General features: G+C 37.3%; 1 protein-coding gene across 3 annotated transcripts in view; it reads right to left on the bottom strand.

Moving 5' to 3' along the window:
- Positions 1-13508, bottom strand: part of TRMT1L (tRNA methyltransferase 1 like) — a 39525-nt gene that overhangs the window by 5971 nt on the left and 20046 nt on the right. For all 3 annotated transcript variants that reach the window (XM_055110528.2, XM_003815600.6, XM_034942452.3), the window contains exons 11-12: positions 4594-4672; positions 876-1042 (exon numbers count right to left, since the gene is read on the bottom strand). In XM_055110528.2, the coding sequence (XP_054966503.1) occupies positions 876-1042; positions 4594-4672 (246 nt within the window). The remainder of the gene's footprint in view (positions 1-875; positions 1043-4593; positions 4673-13508) is intronic.

Below are 13508 nucleotides of genomic sequence, written 5' to 3'. Positions count from 1 at the left end.
TTAACCCTCTATAATAGCAGTTTCTAATTATTTATGAGAACACTAGGATATTCAATAGGCTCATCTTTATATCAATAGTCAGATACAACTACAAAATTGGCTGTTTGTACTAAACAGAAAAAACACATAGCTTTACTGAATGAGAAGTATAAATGTAGTTTCTGTGTCTTCATAGATATTACAATTTTTGGCCACAACACTCCTTGAATTACCAAGTTTCTTTTTCTAGAAAGCACATCTAGGGTAATAAAAATCACAAAGGACCTTCAGTGTTTTTTTTTTCTTTTTAAAAATCTAGTAAAATTAAAAACACACAAAAAAGGAGGTTATCTTTAAAAAAAAATTATCAGGGCATGGTGGTTCATGCCTGTAATCCCAGCCACTTTGGGAGGCCAAGGTGGGAGGACTGCTTGAGCCCAGGAGTTTGAAATCCGCCTGGACAATATGGTGAGACCCCATCTCTAAAAAATATTAGCCAGGTGTGGTGTGCATGCTTGTGGTCCCAGCTACACAGGAGGTTGAGGCTGAGGCAAGAGGACTGCCTGAGTCTAGGAGGTTGAGACTGCAGTGAGCCATGTTTGTGCCACTTGTATTCCAGCTTGGGTGAAAAAGTGAGACCCAGTATCCAAAAAAAAAACAACAAAACCAACAACACTATTCATCATTCACCTATTCATCTCAGGCCTGATTACAAGCCTGAATAAAACTATGTAATTAAAAAAAAAACCAGATGATCAGACTCATTAGAGAAGATTTACTAAAAACACACTATTTATAATTATATTGGTTTTATTATAACATCAAATACAATTGAAAAAGATACAGTATTTTTGGTAAGCAGTTTAAAGCTAGTAAGCTAGCGTTCAGTTAGTCACCTTGCTTGTTGACATTTGAAGGTGCAAGAATTGAAAACTGACTTTGAGGCGTACACTCTGATTCAAAGATTAATGTCTTTATTAGGGTCTGAATGTCATCCAAACCATGGTGAAGAGATTCAAATAGCATTCTTTTGAGGAATCCAGTATTGAAAAGGGAACTTGACCTGAAAAGAAAAGAATATACAGAGAACTGGGTTTGAAAAATGTTTCTCTTTAAAAAGAAAGTCTTCACAATTTAACTATAAGTAAGATATATAATTAATTATATGACAGAGTAATACTTAAATTCAAAAAGAATTTATGATTTAATTTAAAACTGTTTATTTTCTTTATTATTATTATTCTTTTTTGAGATAGAGTCCCGTCCTGTTGCCTAGGCTATAGTATTTTATTATTTTTTAATAGAGATAGGGTGTCATCATGTTGCCCAGGCTGATCTCAAACTACTGGGCTCAAGGGATCCTCCTACCTTGGCTTCCCAAAGTGCTGGAATTACAGGTGTGAGACACCACACTTCTGGCCTAAAACTTTATTTTCTATTTGCCACTCATTTTTATCATATCAGTTCTCTAAACTAGTAGCGTTAGTCAAGGAAACTTAATTAAGTCAACAAGAATCTATTGAGGCTGGGAAGGGGAGAAGGGAGAGGGTGATGAAGAGGGGTAAAAGAATATAAATGTATTTATTACCACTGAAGTGTATACTTAAAAATGGTAAAGAAGGAAAATGTTATATGTGTATGTTACCTTAATAAAAAAATAATTTATTGAGCTCTCATAAGGTATACAGTACTGTGGTACACAGAGGGTGTGTGGAGGATATACCAAAATATAATATACAATGTTGACTTTATAAAAGCCTATAAATCTAGACAGGAAAATAAAGCAATGAAGAGGTTTTCACAATGCACATTCTAGTCACTAATAGAAAATCTTAATTCTGATGAGTTTATGGTGGTAGGGTGGGGCAGGACAGGGCAGGGGAGCACATATATGAGAATTATATGTGGTGATGGTATGGTTCAGAAATAGTCTGGGGTGAATCTGATATGCTTCCCATTTAATTTAAGAATCACAGGTATAATGGACAAAATATGAAATTCTGAGTATGATAAACTGGATTCCAATCCTGGCTCCATCACTTACTAGTTATGTAATCTTTTTATTAAGAGACAGGTTCTCACTATGCTGCCCAGGCTGAACTTGAATTCCTGGGCTCAAGGGATCCTCCTGCCTCAGCCTCCTGAGTAGGTGGGACTATAGATGTCTGCAACTGTGCTGGGCTAGCTATATAATCCTGAGTAATTGCTACTTTTCAGTCTTATATTCCTCATCATGAAATGTAAAATAAAACTTTTTTCTTTCTGGAGATGGAGTCTTGCTCTGTCGCCCAGGCTAGAGTGCAGTGGCGCAATCTCAGCCCACTGCATGCTCTGCCTCCCAGGTTCACGACATTCTCCTGTCTCAGCCTCCCAAAGTGCTGGGATTACAGGCATGAACCACCACGCCTGGCCAAAAATAAAACTTCTCTATATATCCTCAATGTATGGTAGCTACTATTGTTAGGGTTAGCAAATATATATGAAAGAATATATGATTTTAAATTATCAAATATGTGATCAATATAAGATATACTAAAGGGAATTTAGAGATTATATTGGGTTGAGGCACTAAGAAGAGACTTCAAAAAGAAAGTACAATTTGAATTGGAGGTGGTAGAGAGGGGAAGGTATTCTGGATGAGCGTAAAGACATGAACACAATAGCTTTCATGTGGAAATCATAAGGTTTTATTAAGAATTCATAATCCCAGCACTTTGGGAGGCCGAGGTGGGTGGAGTCAGGAGTTCAAGACCAGCCTGGCCAACATGATGAAACCCCCTCTCTATTAAAAATACAAAAATTAGCTGGGTGCAGTGGCACATGCCTGTAGTCCCAGCTACTCGGGAGGCTGAGTCAGGAGATTCGCTTGAACCCAAAAGGTGGAGGTTGCAGTAAGCCAAGATTGTGCCACTGCACTTCAGCCTGGGCAACAAAGTGGGACTCTGCCTCAAAAATAAAAAATAAAAAAAGAATTCAGTCCTGGGAGTCAGAAAACCTAAGTTCTAGCCTTGGCTGTGGTATGAATTTTTTTGGTCAGTTTTAGCAAGCACTTAAAAACACTGTGCCATAGTTTCCTCATGTGTAAAATAAGGCAGTTAGGCTAGAAATCTTCCTTCTGGATCCAGTAACCTGCTATTTTTAACTTCCTCAGTTCTGAATCAGTGAGTAGGATCAATGTGTAGCAGATGCTATAGGTGAGAACTAGTTTTAGAAGAACTAGAAGGTAGGGCTGGCTAGATCTTTCTTAATCTAAGAGTATTTAATAAGATGAAGATAAAATCAAGAGCATCAGCACAAAGACATTTACCATGTAGGTCAATTTCTAGGTTTAGTAGGTGCTTAAGCCTTGACCTTATAAAGTAATGAGAAGAAATTTGCAATTCTTGTCACAATGTTGTTAGGAATCTTGAATTTCTGTAAGAATCTCGGCCGGGTGCGGTAGCTCACGCCTGTAATCCCCAGCACTTTGGGAGGCCGAGGCGGGTGGATCACTTGAGGTCGGGAGTTCGATATCAGCCTGACCAACATGGAGAAACCCGGTCTCTACTAAAAAAATACAAAATTAGCTGGGCATGGTGGCACATGCCTGTAATCCTCGCTACTCAGGAGGCTGAGGTAGGAAAATTGCTTGAACCTGGGAGGCAGAGGTTGTGGTGAGCCGAGATAGTGCCATTGCACTCCAGGTTGGGCAACAAGAGTGAAACTCCGTCTCAAAAAAAAAAAAAAAAAAAAAGAATCTCTAGTAACAAACTTAAGGTAAGGATTCTGATTAAAATAATTTGGCCAGGCGCAGTGGCTCACACCTGTAATCCTAGTACTTTGGGAGGCTGAGCCACGCAGATCACCTGAGATCAGGAGTTCGAGACCAGCCTGGCAAACATGGTGAAACCCAGTCTCTAATAAAAGTACAAAAATTAGCCAGGTGTTGTGGCGGGTGCCTGTAATCCCAGCTACTCAGGAGGCTGAGGCAGGAGAATCGCTTGAACCTAGGAGGTGGAGGTTGCAGTGAGCCGATATTGCGCCACTGCACTCCAGCCTGGGTGACAAGAGCGGGACTCTGTCTCAAACAAACAAACAAAAAAAACCAATTCAACTTTAAGGTACAATCAGCTGTTACCAATGATGCAAAAGCATATACACATTAAATATTTCCAATTGTGTATCATCTAAATAACTTTATCTGAAACAAAGGCAGACACTTTCACATGCCTTTCTCTCTTAAAACTAATTCTTCTAGGGCCTTTTACATGAGTTGGCTCTTCTATAAAAAGTTATTGTGATCATTTAAAAATCACATGCTAGATCTACAATGATCAATTTTAAAAAGCTTCTTTCTTACTATTCAGAAATGAATTATCTAGTTTCCAGATCATCCAGGCTTCTCTTTTACCTCCATTGCCTCTTAGTTCTGTCACAAACTAGAGAGAATAATGGTAGAGAAAAATCTCAAAATATTAAACACCTCAGGTTCATAGGAGGAGAAGAGTCATAATTATTTGCCTAGACTTAACAATTGAATTTAAATTTGTCTTTTACCACACATAATAAAAATCAGCAATTAATAAATCAATCAATACATCAAATTTTAATATGTTCTTATGGCTGGTCACATACCACAGAGGTCCAAGTTCTATTGCTGTCTTTCCAGGCATGCTTCCATGACAGTTACAAGGCAGCTGTCTATATGGGTTTTCTGTAAAAAGATAATAAAAGGAGAAATCAAAGGAGAAATGACTAATACAAATAGTAGTAATTGTTATATTAATAATAATTTGCAGCTACTATATACTGAGGATCTACTATGTGCCAGGTATTATGCTAAGTATTTTATGTATGTATATATGTGTGTGTGCATATGTATACGTATATATGTATACACACATATATGTGCACACACACACATATATATATATTTTTAATTTAAGTCCTTACAACTCTCTGAAGTAGGTACTGTTAAAATCTCAATTATACAGATCAGAGGATTAAAGCTTGAGAGAGGTGGAAATTCATGTCAAATGGCTTATTAGAGGTGTAACTGATATTTACTTACTATACCACATGAAATAATATAAGGAAGGAGAAAGTCTTATAAAGTTTACAAGAGATCCATATTTCAAAATTAACTGATTAAGGTATAATTTATGTGCAATAAAACATATATACTTTATATTAAAAAGTTGATGAATTTTAACAAATGTATACACCCATGTAACCAACATCCCAATCAAAATGTAGATATTTCTCATAAGTTAACTCTTCCGCAGTTGGAAAGAAAATTCCTTATGCTTGATTCATATTCAGCCTTCAAAATGTAGGCTAGAAGAATCTAATTTGGTTTAAAAAGCAATGAATGAGAGGCCTGATATAATCACAAGGAAACTGGGGAGATACTAGCACTATTCTTAGTTTTCAAAATGGGCTAATATTTGACTATGGAACTTTTAAATCCACTCAAGGCCCAAATAGTCATTTTATATCAGATATTCTCCAACTAATTCCCTCCACTCCAGGCCATTCCTGGGTTGTCATTCACTTTCTTGAAATGGCCTGATCTAATCAATCAGTCCCAGATACATTCAGAACCAAAGAATGGTGGCAGGAACACAGGTCGATAGCCTCTTGCTAGCTGATACTATCACTCTGCTATTCAATACAATTATTGGTATAATGCATAGTTATGAGATCTTATTTTACATTTACTTAAAAGTGTCCTTCACTGCTCCTAGGTCTACTTTTCAGTATTATTTAATTCTAAGCTTTGATGAAAGGGTGTGGTTAGCACTGACATAAGTTTTGTTGAGAACTATGTTCCTCAAATATGAGTATACTTAAGAAGTCTTCTCTTAAACCATTACATCACTAAACTACAAATACTTATAAGCAGTCATCATCCAATTCAGGATGGCAATTTATAGTATAGTTCTGTCAGCTACACCCACTTACCACAGGCAGAGAGCACAAATGAATTATTAATCAGTTTGTATCTTGATGCACTTTGCAAAATAATCTTACCATACAAACGTGCCTTTTCCCAAGCCTCTTTGCTAGGATTTCTCAGGTCTAAATTAGCATCAGCAAATTTCCTCTCTGAGGGCCAAGGCTATCAATTCAAGTTACTAGCAGCAAATAATGAAGCGGTAAAGTAGAAAGAAAACTAGTATTTCCGTGTTACTGGTACATAAGCGAGGAAGGCAATACCAGATGAGGAGTTAAAAAATATTCTGAGACTTCTATTTAAATGCAACAGATTAAACATGCACTCTCTCTCTGCTGTCTCTTAACGCTTAAATCAAATGACAGGAACAAAAATTAAACTACAAGAATAAATAAAATGGGAGAGGAGGTAACAAAAGATGAGAGATGCCAATAAAATTTCAGAAGCAGGAGTCACATACACAATGGGAGAACTGATTATCAGACCAGAAAAATCTAAAGCATAAGCCTGAAATGGATAGATGGGCAACCAACAAAACAGAAAGTTCATTAGTGTTTTGGGACCCTGCAACGGCCTGAAAATTGAAGGCAATGATTGTCTCTGAAGATGACTATAGAGAGGTATTGCAAATAAGAGGTCTGGTTACAATTTTTTAAAGGGTTCAATTAAAACTCCAGATATTCTCTAATACAATCAAGCGTCTGTGTCCTCCCCATTCCAAAAGATGAAGTTAATCTTTGGTGAGGCTAAACTATTGAGGATATGAAACCAGCAGTTTTAGTTACAGTTGAGAGTGAGATGTCTGAAAACAGAGGGATTAAGTAAAAATCTGCTTTCCAGTCTCTGTCCCCAGTGTGGCTCTCCCAGAGCTGCTAAAAGATTGGTTGATTCCTCTCTGGAAAAATTTACCAATCCAAGACAAAAGATCTATATATACTTGTTGACATTTGGGGGTGTCTTACTAAAAAAAGCAGACTGGTATCTTCTTATCACAGTAAAATCCATTGGTTTATTTTTATTTTTATTTTTTTTTGAGACAGTCTCGCTTTGTTGCCTAGGCTCAAGTGCAGTGGTGCGATCTCGGCTCACTGCAAGCTCCGCCTCCCAGGTTCACGCCATTCTCCTGCCTCAGCCTCCCGAGTAGCTGGGACTACTGGTGCCCGCCACCACGCCCGGCTAATTTTTTGTATTTTTAGTAGAGACAGGGTTTCACTGTGTTATCCAGGATGGTCTCGATCTCCTGACCTCATGATCTGCCCGCCTCAGCCTCCCAAAGTGCTGGGATTACAGCCAAATCCGTTGGTTTATAAGCTCTGCCCCAAGTGCTTCAAAACAATTTTTCACTGTGGACAACCGAAGACCACAAAACATTTGAGAACTACCATGACAGACAGAGAACAAAATTACAAAACAGAAAAAGTTAAAAAACAGGAGAACTGAACAACAAAACAACAGCAACAATACAAAACAAACAAAAAACCCCTATTCTCCCCTAAATATAAAATATACCCAAGTATAATCAATTCTTAGAAAGGTAAGAGATTTTGTATCCCTGAAACAATATGACACTATTAAAAAAAGGAACAATAATCACTTGACTAGCCTAAAGAAAAAAAAAGGAACAGTGAAAAAATATGAAATAACTCTTAGAAATGAACAAAATATGACAGAAATTTAAATAAGAGTTGGAAAATAAAAATTAAGGAAAAAGTATAAAGTAGAACTAATTGCCAAAGAGATGAACCGTATAGATATTTTAAAAAATTAAAGGATTAATCTAGAAGACCCAAAATATAACTAAACAGAGTTCCTGAAAGAGACAACAGATATAATTTGAAAGGCAAAACTTGTCAAAGAAATAACATCCCCCAAGGGCCAGGTGTGGTGGCTCTTGCCTGTAATCCCAGCACTTTGGGGAGACGAGGTAGGCAGATCACTTGAGGTCAGGAGATCGAGACCAGCCTGGCCAATGTGCTGAAACCCTGTCTCTACTAAAAATACAAAAATTAGCTGAGAGTGGTGGCACAGGCCTGCAGTCCCAGCTACTCAGTAAGCTGAGGCAGGAGAATTGCTTGAACCTGGGAGGCAGAGGCTGCAGTGAGCCAAGATCACACCACTGCACTCCACCCTGGGCAACACAGCAAGACTCCATCTTAAAAAAAAAGAAAAAGAAAAAGAAAAAATTAGCCCCCTTGCCCCCCAAATTTATCAGAGCTGAAGAGCTCAAGTTTCTGACTTAAAAGAACTCAGAGGCTGGGCGCAGTGGCTCATGCCTGTAATCCCAGCACTTTGGGAGGCCAAGGAGGGCGGATCACTTGAGGTCAGGAGTTCCAGACCAGCCTGGCCAACATGGTGAGACCCTGTCTCTACTAAAAAATACAAAAGTTAGCTGAGCATGGTGGCATGTGCCTGTAATCACAGCTACTCAGGAGGCTGAGTCACGAGAACTGCTTGAATCTAGCAGGTGAAGGTTGCAGTGAGCTGATATCATGCCACTGCACTCCAGCCTGGGTGACATAGCGATACTCCACCTCAAAAAAAAATAAATAAATAAAAATAAAAATAAAAATAAATAAATAAATAAATAGAACTCAGAGATTATCCAGTAAACTGAATTTAAAAAGATGAACTCATACACATATTATCTCAAAATTATTTTAGAATACTGGGTTTAGAAGAGATATTTTAAGAGCATTCAGAGAGAAAATAATATAACACTACACAAGAAAAGCAGCAGACTTCTCACTGGAAGCTAGAAGACAATGGAATAATACCTTGAACATTTTGAGGAAAAAATGATTTCCATCCTAGAATTTGGTACTTAGCCATGCAATACTTCTCTGCAATCTATAGGAAAAAGTGTCCACTCAAAATGAAGAAGTAAACAAGGAAAGTGGGAAAATACACAGGATCTGCGATATGAGATTTATCACAAAAAGAAAGTTAAAGAAAATTTCCAGGATGATGGTTAAACAGAAGCCCTTGGACAACAGATTTCAGCAGATACAGAAAACAAACAATCCAAACTACAACAGGAGGGCTGTCTCCAGGGGAGTGAAATTTATAGCCAAAGATTACCTAATGTGCTTAACTATGGTGAAGGAAGCATTGAAAATGTAGCAAAGAGTTTAGGGATGGATTATAAAAAGTATTTTTTTAAAAAAGGTAACAAGCACAGTAAGTATTAATTCCAGAGTTACCAAAGAGTTGTATAAGAAAGGAAACATTATTATAACATACATGAATCAGCTTTTATTTTTATTTTTGTAGAGACAGGGTCTTGCTATGTTGCTCAGGCTGGTCTTGAACTCCTGACCTCAGGCAATCCTACCTCAGCCTCCTAAAGTGCTGGGATTACTGGTATGAGCCACCATGCCCAGATTCATATGGTTTATCTGTACTGTAGCCGCCTTCCAAAATGATCAGCAATAATCCCTGCCTCTTGGTATTCATACCCTTGTGTAATACCCTCCCCCTGAGTAGGCACTGGTTCTAGAGACATATTTCTAACAACTAGAATATGGCAAAAGTAATGGAGTATTACTTTGAGATTAGGTTACAAAAGACCTCTTCTATCTTGCTGGCACTCACTCACTCTCTGGTTCTTCTGACTTGCTTTTTTTTTTTTTTTTTAAGAGATGGCATCTTGCTCTGTCACCCAGGCTGGAGTACAGTGGTGTAACCATAGCTCACTGCAGCCTTGAACTACTGGGTTCAAGTGATCCTCCTGCCTCAGCCTCCCAAGTAGCTGGGACTAAGGGCACAAACCACTGACCAACACCTTGATCTGTGGCCTTGTGAGAGACCCCGAGCTAGTGGACCCAGCTAAGCCATGCTTAGATTCTCAACTCATAGAAACTATGGGATAATAAATGTTGTTTAAAGCCAATAATTTTGGAGGGATTTGTTACACAGCAAGACAGCAAATAAAATTTGCGAACAATATTTATCTATTTATAAAAATACAAACACTAAATATTGATGTAGTCCAACGTGGAGGGGGGAAAGCATGCATGTGACTCGATTGGTTTAAAAAGCCAAATACTCTTTTTCCATGGAAGGAAGTTAGATGCATTATAAACATGTTATTTAGAAATATGAATGTAAGCATTATAAGAAACAGCTGTGACATTTTAACTGTTTAGGGAGTCAGGCAGAGGTTATTATTTTATTAATAAGACTTATGGAACTATTTGACCTTTTTTTCTTTCTTTTTTTGAGAGGGAGTCTTGCTCTGTCACCCAGGCTGGAGTGCAGTGGCATGATCTCAGCTCACTGCAACCTCTGCCTCCTGGGTTCAAGTGGTGATTCTCCTGTCTCAGCCTCAGCCTCCTGAGTAGCTGGGATTACAGGTGCCCGCCATCACGCCCAGCTAATTTTTGTACTTTTAGTAGAGATGGGGTTTCACCATGTTGGCCAGTTTCGAACTCTTGACCTCAGGTGGTCCGTCCGCCTCAGCCTCTCAAACTCTTGGGATTACAGGCGTGAGCCACCGTGCCCAGCTATTTGACTTTTTAAACTATGTATTACAAATTGATAAAAATTCTGAATGAGATGACTTCTTTGTAGGACATACTTGTTTATTCTAAGTTCTGTATGATTCCAAATAAAATGCAAAAATAAATCATTGCTTTATAGTTATCACTTATCAAGTCAAAAAGTCTTTAAAATGTTTGATTAACGTCACATATATAAGAAAGAAAAATTATAAGAACTTCTATAAGGCACTCAAATTCTTTAACCTCTTTAAGTATACAGGCTATTGGACATGCTTTGGGCAAAGAAAAGCTTTGAACATGAAGGAAACAAAGTAGTATTTTTCTTATGAGCTCTATTGAGTAAACTGAGAGTTAAATTTAACCAAATAAGAGATGACTAGAGAAATTATGGCAAAAAGACTGATGACATATACAGAATATTTTTATATGTAGAGATTAATCTGGCAAAACAGAATGTTAAGTGTTACATATTCTAATAACATAGAGATGGTATAACAAACAAAAATTAGGAAGGGAAAAATGGAAAACAGGAAGCTAATTATCTCAGTTGTGGTATCAAGGAGCCAAAGTATATTACTTAAAACTGATAATTCCAAATTACAGAAGTATATACATATTTACTACCAAAAGTAGACATTAAGAAAAACAAACAGGCTGGGTGTGGTGGCTCACGCTTGTAATCCTAGTGCTTTGGGAGGCCAAGGCGGGCGGATTGCCTGAGCTCAGGAGTTCGTGACCAGCCTGGGCAACATGGTGAAACCCCATCTCTACTAAAATACAAAAAATTAGCCGGGCGTGATGGCGTGTGCCTGTAGTCACAGCTACTTGGGAGGCTGAGGCAGGAGAATTGCTTGACCCTGGGAGATGGAAGTTGCAGTGAGCCGAGACTGTGCCAGTGCACTCCAGCCTGGGTGACAGAACGAGACTCCGTCTCAAAAAAAAAAAAAGAAAGAAAAACAAACAATTACAATAGAATATTTAAAGCAGCCTCTTATCTAGTCAAGAAAAATGGAAGAAAGGATAAATAAATGAAAGTATATAAGGGGAATATGACCATAGGAACCAAGGAGATTAAAAGGAATTATTAGACAACACCCTTAGCTCAACCCTATGTAAATAAAACAGAAATGCTAGGTGAATATTACTAAACCTTTAAGGAACACATAATTCCAATACTAGTTAAACTAGTTCTTAAGAACTAGTTTAAAAAAAATCAGTTTTTCAATTCCTAAGAATTGAAAAAAAGGGAACCATTCCAAATTATTTTTGAAGGGAGTGTAAACTGATAGATCAAAGCCCAACTAAAATTATGCTACAAAGGAAAACTATATACCATCTCATGAAACAAGAATATCCTTTAAAAATTAGCAAATAAAATACAACAACATATTAAAAAAAAACCTGACAATAGTTTATTCTACAAAATCCAGTTTGGTTCTATATTGGAAACTTTTATTACAATTAATCAAATTAGTAAGCCTAAAGAGAAAAACCATATAATCATCTCCACAGATGCTGAAAATGCATTATGACAAAATTCAACATCTTGATAAAATACAATAAAAATGGAAATGAAGTATTCTTCCTTAATGTGATAAATGATATGTATTGTAGATGAAAAGCCAGTATTATGCTTGAATCAGAAAGCACTAGAGGCTGGGTGCAGAGGCTCATGCCTGTAATCCCAGCACTTTGGGAGGATGCGGCGGGCAGATTACTACAGGTCAGGAGTTTCAGACTAGCCAGCAAACATGGTGAAACCCCGTCTCTACTAAAAATACAAAAAGTAGCCGGGCATGGTGGTGTGCGCCTATAGTCCCAGGTACTTGGGAGGCTGAGGCAGGAGAATTGCTTGAGCCCAGGAAGCAGAGGTTGAGTGGGCCAAGATTGTGCCACTGAACTCCAGCCTGGATAGAAGACAGAGCAAGACTCCATCTGAAAAAAAATAAAAAAATAGAAAGCGCTAGAGGAAACTAAAAGTAAGGAACATGACAGAATTCCCTCCATTACCACCACCAGTTAACATAATACTAAAGTACTTGCACACATGAAAAGCATATCATATTTGTAGGAAGCTTCAAAAATCACAGTATCTATTCTCCCCAATTTAATGTCATCAAAATAATATGCCAACTGGGTTATTATTTACTTTTATATTAAGGGATTAACAAAAGAGCAATACAGGAACACTGAAAACAAAGAGCTTTGAGTAGGGATTGCCATCACAGATATTAAATGACACTGAAAAGCCTCTATAGTCAAAACAGTATGATAGACGTGTATGAATAAATATCCAACCACTGGAACAGAACAGAAAATCTAGAAGCAAACTCAAATACATGTGGAAATTTAGTGTAAGATAAAGAAGGTATTCTCAAATCAGTGGAGGAAAGGTGTACTATTCAATACAACCTAATCTACTTTGAATAATCCAGGAATAGGAAAGCTCTTTCTAACTACAGGCAAAATCCAGACTACATAAACATTCAATTAGCAACAAAAAACTTCTGCAAGACAGATTAAAAAAAAAGTGACAAAATGAGAAAAAAATCTGCAACTTAACATAATAAGTGCTAAACTCAAAAATTCATAAAATACCAAGAACCTAACAGAAAACAATAAGCAACTGTTTCCATGTCCCAGAACTGAAACAAACAGAAACAGCTTTATGAAGGCATAAACTACAGCTTTTTCCTTGTTTCCCATCCCCAGGCCTGGCATATAGTAGAGGCTCAATAAATGTTTATTGAATGCATTTTATAACTGATGGCTTTTATACACAGCCAGAAACATGAAAATTATTTTTATAAAATTAATGATTTGTAACAGCCTGGAAAAAACGTAATCTGACTTATGTTCCTAAAATTAGTTGAGAGTGGAAACTAAGTTATTTCTAGATGTTTCGATAGAAGGCAGAGCTAGAAAGCATATATTGTACAGCATGAGTAAATAACTTTAATAAACTCACACGAATGTCTTGTCTGTTGACGAAAGGAAATCCAGTATAGGAAATAACAAAGTTAGCACTGTAATCTTTAAAATCAAAGGACAACAATATGTATAATTAGGTATGTGATAAAGGCTTATTCAGTGGA

Source organism: Pan paniscus, chromosome 1, assembly GCF_029289425.2.
Source record: "Pan paniscus chromosome 1, NHGRI_mPanPan1-v2.0_pri, whole genome shotgun sequence".
In the NCBI taxonomy this organism is placed as follows: domain Eukaryota; kingdom Metazoa; phylum Chordata; class Mammalia; order Primates; family Hominidae; genus Pan; species Pan paniscus.
The sequence above is the reverse complement of the archived record's forward strand: the minus strand, read 5'-3'. Positions and strand labels throughout refer to the sequence as shown.